This window comes from Malaclemys terrapin, chromosome 2 (assembly GCF_027887155.1).
Source record: "Malaclemys terrapin pileata isolate rMalTer1 chromosome 2, rMalTer1.hap1, whole genome shotgun sequence".
In the NCBI taxonomy this organism is placed as follows: Eukaryota; Metazoa; Chordata; order Testudines; family Emydidae; genus Malaclemys; species Malaclemys terrapin.
The window spans coordinates 103023171-103041842 of NC_071506.1; the positions used below are offsets into that span (position 1 = coordinate 103023171).

The window sequence follows — 18672 nt, forward strand, 5'->3', positions numbered from 1 at the left end:
GATGTAGTAGTTTAAATAGGCTTCATTTGGGGGGGAAATTGATAATTGGGGGGGGGAGAGCAATATATTTATTTTCAATACACAACAGTTTTCTAACCATCGGTGATCTAATATCTTATTGCTGTCTATAATCATAACTAGTCTGTATAGAACAATACTGGACCAAGTACCTCTGCATCTTTGTTCATCCCTGTGTGTAATAAAACCACACCTAATGCCTTAATCCTGTAACGTGTCCCATGGACAGACTGTTGCATTCACGCGAAAGAACTTGCAGGGTAAGAGCCTGAAATGAATACACCTGTTCAACTGATGAATATTGGTTGTGTTCAAGCAGTGAGTGGTTGGGGCAGTCTATGATAGATGGTCTGAAATCCTGACACCACCCCCCCCCCCCCCCCGCCCAAAGTCAATTTCAGTGGCAACACAGTTTTGCTTGACACTGGGGTTTAGACCCATCCTCAAATCAGGGGAATGTAAAAATGGCTTAAAGTTACCTGCTGAGATGTGCGCATCTTAGGCAGGAGGGTATCCAAGCTAGGCTCCAGCCTGAACAGGAACCTCTATGCTGCTATTTTTAGCCCTGTGGTGCAAGCAGGGGTGGCCCTAGACTAGCTGCCAGCAACTGGTGCCCTAGCGAACCAGGCAATCGCTAACCTGCCCCCCACCCCCAAACTCCAAGGGCAGATCTAGGCTGAGGTTTTTGGTAAACTGGGAAAATTATTTGCTCCTTTTTTTTTCTTTTAATGTTTTTTTTTTTTAAACAGAAGCTTAATTATTCAGTTTGTCTGTCCCTCTGTCCAACCGTGTTTCTGAGATCAGATAAAATAGAGACATGAAATTTTCAGAATAGATTTGTACACGACAGCTAGATGATATTTCAGTCCGATTTCAAATAAAAATGCATTAAAAATGTAAATAATTTGTATTATTACAAATCCAAAATCATCCATTACACTACTATCCTGCTTTAACTGCCATTATCACCACATCCAATATAGAAAGAAATAAGAAAACTCTCTTCAATGAACTTTAACCTGTATTTACAAAACACTCTGAATAAAAAACACTCTGTGCTCTTAAAACATGACTTTTCTTGCTTTACGTTTTGAAAATTCAGTCACTAGTTCTTTTAGATCCAGTCTTCCAGCTATTTCATGCTCTATTGACATTGTGGCAAGTCCAACAAGTCTCTTGCACCATTGTTGAACGCAGATATGTTTTTATCAATTTTAACTTTGAGAAGCTACGTTCCTCACTAGCTACGGAAACTGGCAAAGTTAAAAGAATGCGTAGAGCTATAAAAATGTTTGGAAAACTCTCTGTGAGTTTATTTTCACAAACTTCAGTACTTTTTCTGGAGTGGAATGTTTCTTAAGTCATCTTGAAAAAGCCTGAAGCTCACTACACAAATCTGTAGCATCAATGTCTTTTGAATTTTCATGAGTCAATGCCAACTCCAGTTTTATACAAAATTCTCTTGCTGTTTTCTTTTGCAAGCTGTGGATATCATATAGAAGGCCAAATACTGACTCTAGTTGCTGCATCTGTTGAAATCTTTCGTCAACCGAGTGAATAGCAGTATCAAGGACTGCGAAGTAGAAATTCACTTTGAACCTTTTGTTGTGGGTTCCGAATGGGTGTGTCTCATCCTTCATACAAAAACTGCTGTTTTTTGCCAGATGTGAACTGACTCTGGTTCAAATTCTGTCGGAAAGTCTGTTTCTTCAGCAAGTTCGAGAGAATCTGCCAGTGTTCTTTCGAACCCTTCATCACTTCTGAATTCCTCCAGAATATTTTTAGTTTGCTGCAGTTTTTGAATAGCAGAATGTATGTTCAAGTTCTTTTCCTGAAGCTGCTTACTAGTGAGGTTAATCTCGAAAAGGATATTATACCACAAAATGAATGAAGTCACAAATTTGAACTTGGAAAGGCCATTTGCAAGAGCTTCTGCATCTGAACGTGTCGTATTGCCAGATGATCCAGTAAAGGTAGTAATCAGAAATTTCAATTAGGGCATCATAAATGTTTCCAAGTGCATAGTGAGGAGGCTTCAATGCGACTCTCCCATCTTGTCTAAGTGGTTTCACAGTTAGAGAATTCACATGGCGAGTCAGAATCTCCCAACAGTGTGTTGAGCCTGAGAAAAACACATAAACATGTTGCACCAGGTCAAAGAAACTGCTTGCCTCCAAACAGCATCTAGCAACATCATTGACAACCAAATTCAGAGAATGAGCACTGCAAGGAACGAAAAAGGCCCTAGGATTGATTTCCATCATTCTCCTTTGCACACCATTGTCTTTACCCTTCATATTGCTCCCATTATCATAGCTTGGCCAAGTAAGTTTTCAACAGATAATGACATTGTTTCAAGCTCTTGTAGAATAGTTTCAGTCATAAATGCTCCAGTCGTCTCCTTAGTGGTGTGAAACCCCAAAAATGTTCCTTTATGAGCACTTCAATATTATCTTCATCTTTCCATATCCACAAAATGAATTATCGTCATTTGTTCAACATGACTCACATCTGGTGTACAGTCCAGTATTATTGAAAAGTATTTTGCAGAATGGGCAGCTTCTACAATTTTCTTTTTAATGGCATTTGCTAGGATTTGAATCAGTTCATTCTGCATATTTTTTCCTAAGTAATGAACCTGTGTTTCATGATCAGTTATTTTACATAGATGCTCCTTCATGACTGGATGAAACAAAGCTAGGTATTCAACAAATTTTAAAAAGTTTCCATTACCTGGAGTGTATACATTTTCATTTCTACCGCGGCTGCGGAATGCTAAATTTTGCACACCGAGAACTCTCACTAAAGCAATCAGATGCTCTAATATTTGTTGCCAATATTCTTCTTCCTTGATCACACGTACATTTTCTTCATTGATAATTTTTCCTTTTTTCAATCGTAATTCAAGTTCTTTCCAATTTTGAAAACATTCCAAATGTTCTGTACTACTTTCATGTGAAGAGAGAATTGAAGATATGTTTTCCCAGTCCTTCAAACCATTTGCAGTAAGTGTTGTACCAATTGCTTGATTTCTAAACAACTTGCAGCAAAAGCAAAACACAGAGTCCTTTGACACTGAATATTGTAACCAATTTTGATGAATTTCTTCCCCATTAATAAGTTTCCTCTTGTAATGCTGAGCAGAACATTTTCTTTTATGTCTATCCTTAAGGAAGGTAAATTCATGAACTTGTTCGGGTCCATGTTCCACGAGAATTTGCCGCACACTGTCATCACATCTGGGCCATGAAGCTGGGTCCCCATACTGTAACTTGTTTATAACTTCCTCATCCTTTCTTCCTTCTACTTCATTTATTTCAATTTCTGCATGTGTCTCTGAAGGTGAATAAATTTTCTCCACTTCCATATCAGTCTGCTGCTGTGAGCTGCCTTCATCTAGAAATAAGTTTCCATCATCTTGAGTTTCCAAACTGCCTTTTTGTGGATGTGAGCTACCCTCATCTCAAAGTAATATACCTTCATCTTGATGTTCCAAACTACTTCCATGCGGATATGAGCTAACCTCCTCTCCAAGTAAAATTCCTTCATCTGGGTGCTGTGAACTGCTTCCATCTTTATTTGGATTAAAGAGAAGATATTTCAGGAAAGATCCCTGCTGTTTTGCTTGGTCCTTTTCCTTCTCAGCCTTTTGTTTACGATACACAGCTCCTGAGGGTTTTCTTTTTCCTCTTTCTTCCATGGGGCATTTGAATATTGTTATGTACTGTGCTTCCGACTGCAAGCATCATAGTGTTAAAAATGGCTGACACACCCACCACATGATTGGTGATTTAAACCACATTGCCGCCATCCCAACACGTCTTTTCACTGCTTAAAGGTTCAATGATTAGTAACATACACTCACTTACCTGTTAAAACAGTTAGTTACAGCGTTTACATGGAAACAAAATGACCTTTTTCGATGTTCTAACCCAGCACCGGTTGTTCGGAAAGTAATCCCCTTCCTCACTCGCTTGGAGTGTGACGTCATGACTTTCGTAGTCTATTAAGCGTTAACGCTGTTACTTTTCTTTTATGGACCTTATTTATTACATGTGAACCAGTTATAACAAAGAAAAGTTCATAATTATACAGCCCAATAATAACGCTAAGGTTTAATAACGCTTAAAGATACTCACATTTTGGATTTATAATGCTGAAAGATGCTATTCTTTGGCACCAAGAAACATAATTTTCCATGGTATTCGCCTGATTCTTAACCATCTACCTGTGACGTATGTTAAAATGACGGTTTGACATTTATCAACTCATGATATCTCTGCTCTACATGAATTTCCGGCAGTAAATAAAAGATTTGACATATTAATAAATTATCAGAAATGTAGAAAAATGAATTGTAATTCATATTCCCTCCTTATGCGCACGAGAATTGAAACAATAACATCTTATTATTTTATTTGATTTTTTTCCTGGAATTTGGAGCCCCATTTAACAAGGCACCCTAGGTGACCTCCTAGTTCGCCTATATGGACAGGCCACCCCCAGGTGCAAGTCTTAGTTAATTGACCTGGGCTCTGAGACTCACTGCTATGGCTTTTTCTGCAGTGTAGACGTACTCCTAGGCTCATCCAAAGATCTGGGCCAGTTTGTGCACAGATATGCACATTCTTAATATAAAAACTGCACACGTGGCACCAGAGGCGGATTAAGATTTATTGGGGCCCTGGGCACAGAGAACATGTGGGTCCTCCGCAACTTGGGGATTCGGGGGTGCCAGAACTGGGAGGGTCAGGGGGGGCCGTGCCCATCCACTTTTTAACATGGGTGTAGTAGCCTCAGGCAGGTGTGGAGCAGCGGCAGCATGGATGTAATTTGGGGGAACGGGGGCATTGCCCCCCCAAACTGAAAGCTGCAGGCAAGAGGTGACAGGAGAAGCAGTGTTGCACGTGGTTGCTGCCTCGGGCACAAAGCCCAGGCGGCAGTGAAGCAGCCTGTCATCAGGAGCAAGAGGGAGCCGGTGGGGGCAGCTTGGTAGCGGGAGCGGGGTGCAGGCACTGAGCGAGCCTGCTGGAGTTTGGCAGTTGCTGAGACAGGGCCAGTAGCAGTGAGAGATGCGATGGAGGAGGCCCTGCCTGGCTCCTCACTGCCTGTGACCTTCCCAGGGCCCTTGCCGCCTCCCAACTGGGGCAGGACCTCTGCTCCCTGCAGACGTGTCTGCAGGCGCCGGGGAGGGGGCAGGAGGCCAGACCAGAGCCCCCGCCCCTGGGTACCACTGGCAACAACATGCCCTGGGGGGCAGGGACACAGGCTGGGGACTGCTCTTGGGCACCTGGGCTCCCTCCCAGAGCAGGTGGAGGGTCCAGGGCTCCCCACCGCAGCCCAGGCTCCCTGGGCAGCTCTTACCACTGCCCAGCTTCCAGGGGGCAGGGCCTCAGGGAAAGAGGAGGAACAGGGCCCCCCACTTCCACCCAGGTTCCTGTGCTCCGGTGGGGTCCCCCAAATTGGCCAGGACCCTTGGGCACAGGCCCTGTGTGTTAATCCGCCACTGCGTGGCATAACTAACAGCATGTTTGCAACTATAAGTCTGTGTGGGGTATCTGTCTATACACATATTAAATCACTATTGCACTGCTCATCTAAAGTCTTTTAGTAGTTACATGGTCACAAATATAACTTTCTAATTAAAAGGTGCATATAAGTGCAGAAAAGCAACAGTGTGAGTGGATGATTGATTTATAGTTGAGTTTCCAGGTAGGAAGGCGTAATGGCAGATAAAATGGAAAGGAAAGAACCTCTCTGTATGGGGAATTTTTTTAGCCAGGACACCAAAATGTGGGGCTTGAGCCATATATTTTTTTACACCAATGTAACTCTGTTCACTTCAGTGGAGTAACTTCTGATTTATACTGGTCAAAATCAAGCTTATGGTATTTAAGTTGGAGACCTAGGAAGAAAACACTGGAGATAGTGATAGGGGAGGTATGCATCCGAAGAAGTGGGCTGTAGTCCACGAAAGCTTATGCTCTAATAAATTTGTTAGTCTCTAAGGTGCCACAAGTACTCCTGTTCTTTTTGGAGATAGTTGGTTTTCCCCCTCTCCTCCCCCTCTGAAACGTTCACAGCCCTTCCCTACATTGTACAAGTGAGTTTATTTAACTGTAATTTGGAAGTCTCTCATGCTTCAGTTTCTAACTGCTATGGATCCTGTCCAGATAAAAACACAGACAGCCTGCTGGGATATAAAAGCCACCAAAGGTCACATATGGTATACGTGCAGCAGGACAAGCTATCCAGAGGAAAAGTCATCATGTTGCATAGGGGCCAGCTGCAACCTACCAAGGAATCATGGAGTTGCTCATGGGAAGAGTTAATTTAAATGAGCTACCTGGTTCTAGTGCACCCCAGTTCCGTCTCAGGTGCCTGTCTCTTTACTTTCCACATCCCTGATGAGGAAGGCCTTGCAGCTTTGGAAAACTACTACAACTCTAGGACTGGAGTAACCCCCCTTGCCTGGGCGAGGGTGGGGTGAGGTGCGATAGGAGAGGGAAGGGGAGAAACCAGTCAGATTGCTGATACAACTAGAGACAGGGGAGAGCTTCTCCTCAGTCTCACCGTGGAAAATCTCTCCCCTTTTCCTCCTGATTCCTTTTGTTGGCAGAGCACAAGGATAGTAACCTTAAGTACTGTGTGTATTGGGGCAAAGTGCTCAAAATGGCTACCCCTTTACATGTGTAAATTGTCAAATGAAGACTCCCCCTGAATTAGGGCATCATTCCCTGGAGTCTAATGACTTTGGAAAGAGTGCAAGCTGGGGTGGTTGCATTGTACAGCTGCATCTGCGGGGGGAAGTCCCTTCTAGAAACAGGGAGCAGCTTCTGTGGCTGTTTAGCCAGGAGATTCCTGGATATGCTGCAAGCCAGCAGCCACGAAGGCTGTTTTCCTCTGGATGGAGACCTAAACGCCTAGTGAGCCAGTCATTGAGTGCACAGCGTCTCTATTACATTAAAATTAATAATTCCTCACAGCATATTTGCAGCTGGAAGTTTTATATGGATCTTTATTCATCATGATGTGAACAGCTGCTCTTTTGCTGCACTGTCAAAGCAAAGTCCAAGTGGCAGCGCAGGAAAGTGGCACATAAAACACACTCCAGCTGTTTTCCATTCACTCTCCTCCTCCCTCTGCTCCCCTCCCCTGGCTCCCTTCATCCTCAGCCCATCCTTGTTTCTTTGGGGATGGGAGCCAGCTTATTTTTATTTGTGGACCAACTCTAATATTTGGACATGTGAATAATACATCTGGATTTTAAAACAAAGTTCAAATGAACCCAGAAAAAATTGGTTTAGTATTTCAAAAAAATATTGCAAACAAAGAACAAAAACTCTTGGAATTTTTATTACATTTTGACTTGAGGGTGGGTGAAGAGAGAACATTTGTATTATGACACAAAAGGATGACATGAAATCATTCTTAGTTAAATATGCAAGCAAGTAGTCAAGTAAAATTCAGCCTAAGTTGTCATGTTCAGAGGACAACTTCAGATCTGCAAGAGCAGATTTTATTTTACTCTCAAATCTTCCTGCTTCGCTCTTTTAAGCTAGACACTCCTGTTCTTTTGACTTGCACATTCATCAAAGAACGCATTGTATAGCAGAGTTGATATGTATCCAAGGGCTAGCACTTCTACTTTTTCCAAAAGAGCCATGGCCTCGTCAGTGATGACAAATGGTCAAGAACTTTGTTTTATGTTGAATCCCATGTTACAACACTAGAAAGAAGCAGAGTCTGGCTCCCAAGAATCATCAACACCTTATCCTACAGGAATTTAGGTGTTCTGTGAGTTCTTCCCTTGAAGTGCCAACCCTCATTTAACTTTGCTTAAGGGGTGGACTATCCCAGCACAAGGAAGATGGCTCTGGGCAAAGGGAAGTAAAGGGAATATATGACATCTCAATGGTATAGCAGTAATTTAAACACCCTAAGAACAGTAATGTTAAAGGTTGAAGGATGCAGCTGCAAAAGGACAGAAATTCAATGAGAACCTTCAGTGATTGCACTCAAGCCTCCAACTTGGGATTCTATTGAATTCTATGGGACTAAGTATCAGAGGGGTAGCCATGTTAGTCTGGATCTGTAAAAAGCAATGGAGTCTTGTGGCACCTTATAGACTAACAGACATATTGGAGCATAAGTTTTCGTGGGTCTGACAAAGTGGGTATTCACCGACGAAAGCTTATGCTCCAATACATCTGTTAGTCTATAAGGTGCCACAGGACTCTTTGTTGCTTTCTATGGAGCTGTCACTCAATGGGCAGGTGGAAGATTGCCTGGAGTGCTTTTCATCATTTGCAACTGGCAAAATAATGTCATGAGTTTCTTTCAGCTGGACGCTTCACTACACTTATCCATGCTCTTGCCACCTTGGGTTTGGATTACTTTAATGTACTCTACATGAGCCTACACTTAAAGACCATTTGCTACTGCAGAATGCAGCTACCCACCTATTCAGTGATATTTCCCCGAGGGAGCACACTGCACCTGCGCTCCTCCATTTGCACTGGTTACTAGTTGATTTTTCAGGTGAATTTTAAGATATGGTTTTTGATCTATGGAGTCTAAAATATTTTTGGTTCTATCTTACAGACCATCTCTCATGACCAATGTACCAGCACTTGTGATTAGCAACAGGGGTGTCATTTGCTAAGGGGCAAGGGGGTCAGTGCCACACCCCCCCTCCTCCAATGTTGGTTTGTCCTCCCAACTTTTCATAGGTCTATATGCTCCATTACTTCTTCTATCCCCTGTCCCTCACCAGCAATAGTTTGAGGGATATAACATATACTAAACCAATTGGTTTATATATTAACCAATATACAATGTTCTGCATGTTGACACAACTTTGCCCTCCCCCATCCCCCATAATTTTTTCTGAAATGATGCCTCTGATTAGCAGAGGTAATTAAGGTAACAGGCTCATGGTTTAAATGGGAGAAGGCTAGTGGTTTGGCATCTGGAACTCTCTCCTCCCTTCCATCCCCTACTGATGCTGCAGAGCCCTCAGGGCACCCTTTAAGACTCATCTGTTCCCCAAGCTTTCCCTGGGAGTGGAGTTTGAGCAAGGTTATGCAATGGCTGGATAGAGAAAAGCTTATTGTGATAGGTATGATGGTTGTTTAATAGTCCTGTTTGAGGCAGTCATAGTAACTGGCTTTCTACACAAAGGAAAAGATTGTGCAGTCTAGAGGTCTGGAGAGGCACGCTTTAGACATTGAAATACTTTTTCACATATGGGGAAACTGAAGCACTGCTCTGCAGTGACTTACCCAAGGTTACAAAGGACATCTGTGGTAGAGACAAGAAAAGATTCCCATGTCTTCTGACCCCTGTGTCTGTTCCTTTTAATCACATGATAGTCATTGCCCACAAGAGCATCCTTTCCCTCTTCCCAATTAAAGATCTAAAGGGGTAAGGCTCTATATTACTCTTAGGCGTTAACTAAATTTAATTTGTTTTCCTAAAATTCAGATTGATGAGCCTACATTGATTTGATTCTAAGTGTTCAGTACTAAAACTGCGTATGCAGCTAGTTTAAACAGATTGATCCTGAAATTCTCTTTTATGTTGAAGAATTTGAAATGTTTGTGTCAAGCTGAATATTAAGGAACTTTTAAAAACCTACCTATTTGTTGGTTTTTAATAATTTATCATGTGCAGATACCGTAAAAAAGTCCTCCTGGCTGAAGAGGGTTGCAGTACAGCAATACTGTACATAGCTCACCGTTCTGAGACTTAAATACATATGCATCATTTACTTTATAGGTCTTAGATTTAATTCCCTTGTTTACCTTTTTGTGAACATCTGGCTGCAAACATGCTTACCTAGAATATCTTCTTTTTTCCCCATATACTTGGTGGCCAAAAATCCCTTCCTAAATCAAGGTATTTTTATTGATTATCTTCCTTAAGGGCCAGATTATGAAACCCAAATAGCACTTTACTCCTTGCAAGGTACTGTTTGCAAAGCTAATAAACACATGTATTAAGAAGTTTCTGTGTAGAATAGAGCAGTCAGCATTACCTTTAGTTATTCTTTCAGTCAAGTATATACATTTTCTAATTCGTTTCTGACTGAATCTTTTTCTCTTGTGTCTTTGAGAATGGGATCATTCTTTCAGCTAGCTTTAGGAAGTCTATTTGTTAGAACAGGTTTTCTAAGTATTTTGCCATACTTTAACGTGCCAAAGGCATAAAGAGATTGGAAGGAAACATGCAAAGTATTTGAACTGCCTTTCTCAAAATAAATATTACGGTTTATAATAGAAATGTACTTCCCAATATTGAAAATAGCCACTTTTTCTGAAATTATGTATGACATATTTGGATAGGATAATATCCACAAATCATTGCATTCTACAAAATATAACCGTCAATGGTAAGATTTTGAAGGGGATTTATAAACATTCACATTAAAATAACCTATTGGCAAATCCTACCTGTAATTTTCAAATACTATCATACTCCTCCCAACCCTGTCATTTTGCTAATTTGAGAGATGGACCCAAGGTGTAGAGTTTGGATCCTGATCTGAACTTCCCAAAGATCCAGTTTGCTCATTTTTGGAGGCTTGACTTGGTCCCATCTTCTCCATCACAAACACTACCTTGTGATTAAAAGTTTACTCTCTAAGTAAATCTTGCTGGTGAAGGGGGGTTGTTTGGTATTGTTTTTTGTTGGTGGTGGTGTTTTCCCCATGCTTCTCTGGCTGTTACAGCAATATCTATTTGCTCTTAGAACACTTCAGGGACTGGATGTGCCAGTATTAGCAATACAATTCTGCATGCAGCACGTACTATAGGAGAAAAGTTTGGATTTTTTTATTTTTTTTGGCGCTGTCAAGATGAATAGCAGTTTATAAGTGAAAATCAAGATATCTCAGTGGGAGAAGGTGTTGTGAAAGAAGTGACTTCAGGGTTTAGGAATTCCAAAGAAACCTTACTTCAGGCAATATTAGCATGATTATCAGAGCAAAGAAATTTGCCAACCAGGGTATCCCGTTTCTCACTGTTGCACAAAATTACATACGGTGACATGAGGCTTAATTCTGATCACAATCACATTAGTGTAAATTAGGAGTGACTCCACTGATTTCAGTGCAGTTAGATCAGTGTAAAACTAGGGTACATGAGATCAGAACCAAGTTCAGAATCTCTATTACCAGGTGAAATCAAATATCAATTGATGCTATTTGATATATCTCTCCAAATTGAGAAGCGCAGATTAGTCAACGATTAGTCAAGATGACAATAGAAGATAGATGACCTATTTTCACTCCAAAACCAAAGCAGAGATCTTTATCTGTGCGCTTAATCTTTGTCTGCATCTTTTAGTCTATATTAAAACAAGGTCTTGGAGAATGTACTGCACTGAATGTTCAAATTTACTCAGCAAGGGGGGAAAAAAATCCCTCACCAAAACTACTTTGAGTCTGATTCTCATTTGCAGTAAAGCTCCTTTACACTGCTCCAGCAGAGGCCTTAGTATAAATTAAATTCAGGCCCTTTAAGTGCAGACATACTCATGCCAGATAAAATGTGATCTATAGGAGAGCAACATTTTTATTATGAATAATGTAGCTGAGAGCAACCTTGTTGCCAATGTTCAGCCACTGGAGTATTAAGAGAGGAGCTTCTGCTTTGGGACTGTGTTACAGAGGGAAAAAGATAAAAATAGGGTGTCTGACGCATGCATCCCATGCTGCAAGCCAGGATACAGAAATCTTTATAACCAAATACAGTATTCCAGAACATGCATGGAAAATATGCACGTGTGTGAGTGTGTAAAATTTTTTCCTAACCAATAGGAATGCTCATTCCCCTTCCCCCCCGCTCCCCCAACCGTCTTCCTCTTTTACAGGCATCTTGTATATATTTCCTTTACCTGCTTACAATTGTAAAAGTTCAGTGACTCTATTCCAGCTATGCCTTCACTGCCCACCCTCCGGTCTTTGTCACACTGCTGAATGTGACAACGCTTAAATATTTAGAGAGTGTGGCAGGATATTCTTTCTTGTGACTAGTTCAGAGAGAGCAAAAGCTAGTCCATTCTCTAGACATCTGCTAGCTGCCAAAAATTCATCAAAAGCCCAAGTCGGTCTGTCACAGCTATTGATAGTGGTTGCCTGATCTAAAATTAGGCAGGCACTGTACAGGTCCTTTTAAAATGTTAATCCTTGCATTACATTTTGTTGCTTCTGTTGGCATAGGGGATTATGTGACATAATGCAAAAGTAAATAATATGATGCAATGGATAAAACTTAATGGAAAACACAAATTTGAGATCAGGTGCCTCATACTGCGTGGCTAGATCCCTGCAGCACTTACCCAAACAAAACTTCCATTGCAATGGATAACATGAAGTCAATGGAAATTTTGTCTGAGTAAGGACTGCAGGGTCAGCTCTGTACTGATTAGCTTAGTGAGCAACCTATCAGAATTATTTATTTATATTTTTCACTGAGTGGGCAGTTTAGCATCTAATGCTTTGTCGGGGCTCGAATGTCCATGTTCATTGAGTACCATAAATAATATCTATTTTCAGATTGGGAATTAAATAGATAACAGGGAATAAGTCTTCAAAGCCAGCCAAGTAGTTCATCACCAAATGAGGTTATTAGGCAAAGAGCTGCAGTCTTTCCCAAGCATACAGAAATCATGAGCTGAGCCCCCCAAAATCAGGGTTGGCTTAAATTTAAATTCATGAGTGGCTTATAATTCATGACTCTTAAAAAATAAATATATTTGGGATCTTATTTGTTTTCTGGTTTTTGAACCTTTCAGGGTCACATTTTCAAGCTTTTTTCCACAAGCAAGAGGGTTAGAAACTCGGGTTTCTTTTTTAAATGAAAGCTGAGATTCTCACATATTAACTTGACCCCAGGAACTGTGGCTGTAAGAAAAACACCAAATATCCTGAGGTGAGAGTCATGATAAAATCGTGAGAGTTGGCAACACTGGTCAGCTTTGATTTAAAACAAAACAGTCTTATGATAGCAGAGCCTGATCTGAGTCTACCATTTCTTCAGTCCTTTTGTCCTGATTCAGCAAAACATGTAGGGCCTTAAGTACGTGCTTAGTGTGCTACTTTTGCTGAGTCAGGGCTTTGACAGTTCTTCACTCAGTCTATTTTAACTTAAATCTCACACTCCTTAATATATCTAGATCCATGTATGTTTATTTCAAAGTTTTGTCGTCCACAGTGAGTGAGTGGAGTTAGAAAAGAGAATCTTTAAAGGTAGCATTGTGGAGTTATATATTCCATCTCTTTCAGTAACTTCCAAATCAAATTTGTTCAGATTACAAGTAAAAATACATTTCTTGCCAACCCTGTATATTCTACCTGGCACCTAAAGATCCAGCTGTATTCTTTCTGCCTCTTACATCATCACCAGTTCTGCCTCTTACATCAATGCTAAGGTTCTATGATTGGAAATGTTGATGAGGTATGAGGCAAAATAGATTTCAGGTCACTCTGCAATGGCTATATTGAGTCTACTGTGGTAACAGTAGTAAACAGCTATGACTCTAAGGCATGCAGGGGCAGATCCACATTGAGGTGCCTGTTTCACAGGGTCACAGCTTGTACTATAATTGCCCTTTAACTGTTCAGACTGGATCTTTTGAGACATTAGGAATTAAAGGTGAAACATCCCATTTTCATACGCAATATAAATATATATGCTTACAACAAGTCCTTTTTGTCTCATAGGGGAGAGTCAAGTGTTTTGTGTGTGATACTATTTTATGCATTACAATTGGACTGTGTATAATATTAAAGAAGAATTTAGTAACTATATGCAAGATTAACAGCAGGAGTCAGATTCCTGAAGTAGAAAAAAACAAAGCTATTCTTTTTAAACCTGAAAAGACAGTGAGGATAATAACATGTTCTGAAGACCCTGCTAGTTTGATGAGCAAGTTACCATAAGTGATATAGAAACATGGTAAATGTAGAATCAAACCAACAAAAGACTTAGAATTGCTACAGTACAGTGATATATAACCTTCTTGCAGTTATGCTTAAACTGGTGGCATAAACCCCTGCTGGAAAAGTATATCCTTTGTTAAAACTTCCCTCTGAACGTCTTGGAGATAGAACTTCTTACACTCATTCAGGCAGCAAATTAGAAAGCCCTGGCTCATGTTAGTTTTTGACTCAAAAGAAAATAATACTTTCCCCTGGTGCTAGTGGCTGTTGAAGTGGTTAAGTGAACTAAGGGATACAGACCATGGCACCTGTTTGAAGTGAACACTCAGACTTAGGTCTCCTTTTATCTTATAATAGTACTAGCGTTGGCTTAGTGCCATGTACTGGGGGTTCAGAAGAGTTAATGAAAATCATAATGCGTTCAACCTCCCCCATAATAAGCCAGGCTTGCTTGCATTCAACCAAATGGGTCGTAGGCCACCTGTTGCTACATGTAAGGGCATAGGAGGGGCCAGTCTAGCTAGTCTTTAAAAAGAAATAGAGAGAGAGAAGATGCTAATTGAAAAATCAGACTTTCTAACTAATTTTACTTCATTTAGATTTATATTTGGTAATCTTAATATAAAAAAAAAGTAGAATGCTTTTAAAACACTTCCCACTCAAACTGCAGGCAAAAGCCATTTATGTGGTGTCCTAGCAATGCAGATTGGATAAAATACTACAGCAGTGTAGCTGAATCACTCTCTTTTTTTTCCTCCCTCCATGTATATTCTTTAGATAGGAAAATAGAAATTGCCAGACCAGATAAAACCATTTGGCCCAGTAAGTCTAGTCTGGCCACTACAGAAGGCAGGGATGTCTGAGGTTTCAAAGGAAGGTGAACAAATGCACAGTACACCTGGCCAATGCTGCGTATGGGAGGAAATTTCCTGACCAATGTTGTGATTATCTAAGAACCTGCAGTATGGGATATGATTAACATTATTATAATATGTGCATGTATTGGGGGCGGGGTTAATGTTTATATGTATGCTCTACAGGATTTTACAATTCCTCAGGAAGGACTTGATTGGGCCAAAATAGCTTGACATCTCATCTTCTAGCAGCATTTCAGTTCCTGTATGGTAGAAATACCAAAAGAAGACCAGACCTCATGTTGTTATTTTGACCCCACACAATTGGCTTCCTGAGCTATTACTGGTGTTTTGCTTATTTTTTCTTTAAGTATCTATTATATTTGACTTTGGGTTTAGCCACATATTACTGTTTTCAGCTGTATTTGGGTTTGTGTTGCATCTGCACATACAGCAACTACAAATGTTATTCATAAAATGACTACTTATGGCACCTGGGTAATTTTGTGTGAACTGTTAGCAGCAGCCACTAATCTTATACCATATTGAAAAGCTAGAAGATTATATACCACCAATGTACATATGGCAAAATGCACACCCAGTGCTCTTCCAGGTCCTTGCTGTATCCTCAGTGACCTCAGGATGGATCTTAGCAGCCAAAGAATTCAAAAACAATTTTTGTTGTTAATATTTTTCTGTGTCTGATCTGATGATGATATTAGGAAATAGCTAGTTGTGAAGTATCTTGTTTTAGAGACAAAGACATAAATGGGAGGAAACTTTCACTCTATGCATCTGAAGAAGTGAGGTTTTTACCCATGAAAGCTTATGCCCAAATAAATCTGTCAGTCTTTAAGGTGCCACCAGACTCCTTGTTGTTTTTGTAGATACAGACTAACACGGCTACCCCCTGATACATAGAGCCCTTTGTGTCTGACTAGTGCACACTTCTGCAAGCAGCAATGGGCTCCATTTGCCATGGCATAGTGATGAGAGCCATCAGCAGTTCTCCTGGCCCCATGTCTGCCAGCTAGTAGTCAGACACTTCTGGAGACTTAACCAATTAGGAGAGTTCCTCCCACACTCCACACACCCCCATCTGCTGGCTGGATTTGCTTGGTTTGAGTGTGCTGTTTGTTATTGCAGCCAAAACTATGATCTGAGACCCTCCTAATCTGAAGGTGACAGATCAACCAGGTGAGCCAAATCAGCAGGGGTTGAGCTAAGATTGTCTCAGCTTGAAGTCACTCTTTGCTGGACGATATCTACAGTATGCTCATTTTTTATTAAGTTTTAGTTGGGGCTTCATTTAAATCTAAAAATGTGTGTCAGTATCATGAGAGGGGTTGCTGTTAGTGTTATCAAACTATTGGACTAAGTATCCAAACAGTAAGCCAGCATGATAATTTTTGGTCAGCTACTCGTGTCCCACTCCATTAGGTCAATTTCAGATCTCTTCTACACCCATGCCACTCCATCAGTGCAGCAACACCACTCCTGAGTCACTGTACGTTGACACCAGTGTAAATTAGACCAGACTCTAATCCACTGGGCCTGATTCTGCTCTCACACCAGCATACATCAGCATACATAACTCTGACATCAGTAGGGTTACTATGGGATAGGTGAGGCCCATTGACTTCAATGAGATTTGTGTGCAATTATCCAAGAATTTGACACTTAGGTGAACAAATAATCTCATGCATATACTATATCCCCAGTCTATTCCAGGCAGCATTTACCAGCATTTTACACCTTCTAGTGTATTGTGGGGGAATACAGGAAGTTCAAGGATGAATTGTGATGGTCCCTTCCAGTTTCACGTCCATTGGTTTTGCTGCCCTTAGTATTACTGTGGGAACATTGACTCCATTGTTTTTCATAAAACACTGCTATAGAGAAGTAATATGAAGTTTTTTGAATGCATGCAGCAGGACTGTTTAAAGGCTAACTCCAACTAAAATGCCTCAGGTAACTGAGAATAATGAGATGTTTTCTGAGTGCACCTTTTTTATTGTACCAATATTATGTTACAGAAAAAAAGGGGGTTTAACACTTAGCACCTGTCACAAGTTTTCTCCTTGAATTAGACTCTCTCGCTTATAAAAATTTAATTGATTCCCAGCAGTTTATGTGGATGGTGCTTAGTAGGAGTTTTCTGTTCTCTTGCCAGCTACACGGTTACTTAGAAAGTGAGCCGCTCACGCTACAGCTGTTCATTGGGACTGCAGACGACCGCCTGCTGAGACCTCATGCCTTCTACCAGGTTCATCGAATCACAGGGAAGACTGTTTCCACCACCAGCCATGAAACAATACTTTCCAACACCAAAGTCTTGGAAATTCCACTTCTACCAGAAAGCAAGATGAAAGCAATGTAAGACCCAGGCACTTTACCTGACTGCTTAGCAGTTTCCTCCCAGTCTACCCACATTTTTTTTGTTGAGTGTATGCTGCTGCTTTTTTTTTTTTTTTTTTTTTTTCTACTGAATCGTATAAATAATCCAGCTTCCAGCAAGTTTCCAAAGATTTGTTGGGACAAATTGCCCCTAATCAGCTTAATGCCAGAAAAAACTTTGCAAATATTAATGACAACTGGTTAGTTTCATTCTAGAGTTTCAGTCAATGCCCTTATTTGCCATTTAAAATGAGTATCTCAGTTACAGAGCTGTAAATATCTTCTACCTCAGCTCCTGCATTTAGGTTCTACACATGACACCTATTTACTCCTGTATGCAGTACTACAAGGAACAGGTCCTGTTAAAATTTATCTTTGGGCTGGGGGAAATCTCATAAAGAATATTTCCAAATAATTTAGTCTTTGTTAAGATAAATAGAACATCTTTATTTACTATATAAAGTATCATTATTCTTTTCCAGCGACATTTGTTTAGGTCAAGACAAAATAAAATCTGACAGTAGAAGCAAAACAATTAGAACTAAAAGTAGCAAAGATACATTTATTTCTCAGTTAGAGCAAGGTATAATTATTCTCACAATCTCTAAGGGTGAAATTTACTCCTATGCAGAGGGGCCTATGCACCTTTTAATTCCCAGATTAGGTCTTAAGTGAGATATGTGTAGGTCCTCTTCACACAGGTGAATTTCATCCTAGGATAATACTGGTAGAGTGAAATTCATCCCAGTTCACAGGGCTTGTATGAGGCTCTCCAAATCCTTTAAGCTCCAGCATTAAGGTCTCAAGTGATATAGAGAACCTTGTATGGGTCCTCTGAATTTCACCTAGATGTATACATATATGGGGTGAAATCCTGGCCCCACTGAAGTTACTGGCAAAACTCCCATTTACTTTAATAGGTCCGTAATGTCACCCATAATATTATATGTTTGTATATTTATTTACATATATATTTTTGCAAAAAAAAAAAACAAAAAATCAACATGCAAACAACAAAAGCTGCAACATGTATGTCTGATTTAACTCCATTAAATCTCAGAAGATGCAAATTAAGGCTAAAACTCTGTTTAATTCATTTTACAAGAACTACAGTGGCACTTGCAGCGGGGCTATTGGGGATCAGAGTGATTGCTGAAGGCTCAAGATGTTGGGACCTCTAGACTTTCATTATGCAATATAGTAGAATAGCTCTGCAACACTTTTGGCCAAATTATCTGCAGGTGTTAATTGACACAGATCCATTCAAGCTATTGGAGCTGCACCATTTTATACCAGCAGAGTATTTCTTTGGCCTTCTATTTGATTTTTTGACAAGTAAGTAATATATTATTTTTTCTGTCACCAAAATCATTATGTCAAAGGTGGCTGAAAAGATCTTGTGCCAGAGATGATCGATTTTCATATCAAGTTTGCAAGGCTGTAATAAACTGAGCTAGG

At 40.3% G+C, this 18672-nt stretch overlaps 1 protein-coding gene across 4 annotated transcripts in view; it reads left to right on the forward strand.

Moving 5' to 3' along the window:
• Window positions 1-18672, forward strand: part of NFATC1 (nuclear factor of activated T cells 1) — a 146828-nt gene that overhangs the window by 44564 nt on the left and 83592 nt on the right. For all 4 annotated transcript variants that reach the window (XM_054020262.1, XM_054020265.1, XM_054020263.1 and 1 more), the window contains exon 4: window positions 16991-17193. In XM_054020262.1, the coding sequence (XP_053876237.1) occupies window positions 16991-17193 (203 nt within the window). The remainder of the gene's footprint in view (window positions 1-16990; window positions 17194-18672) is intronic.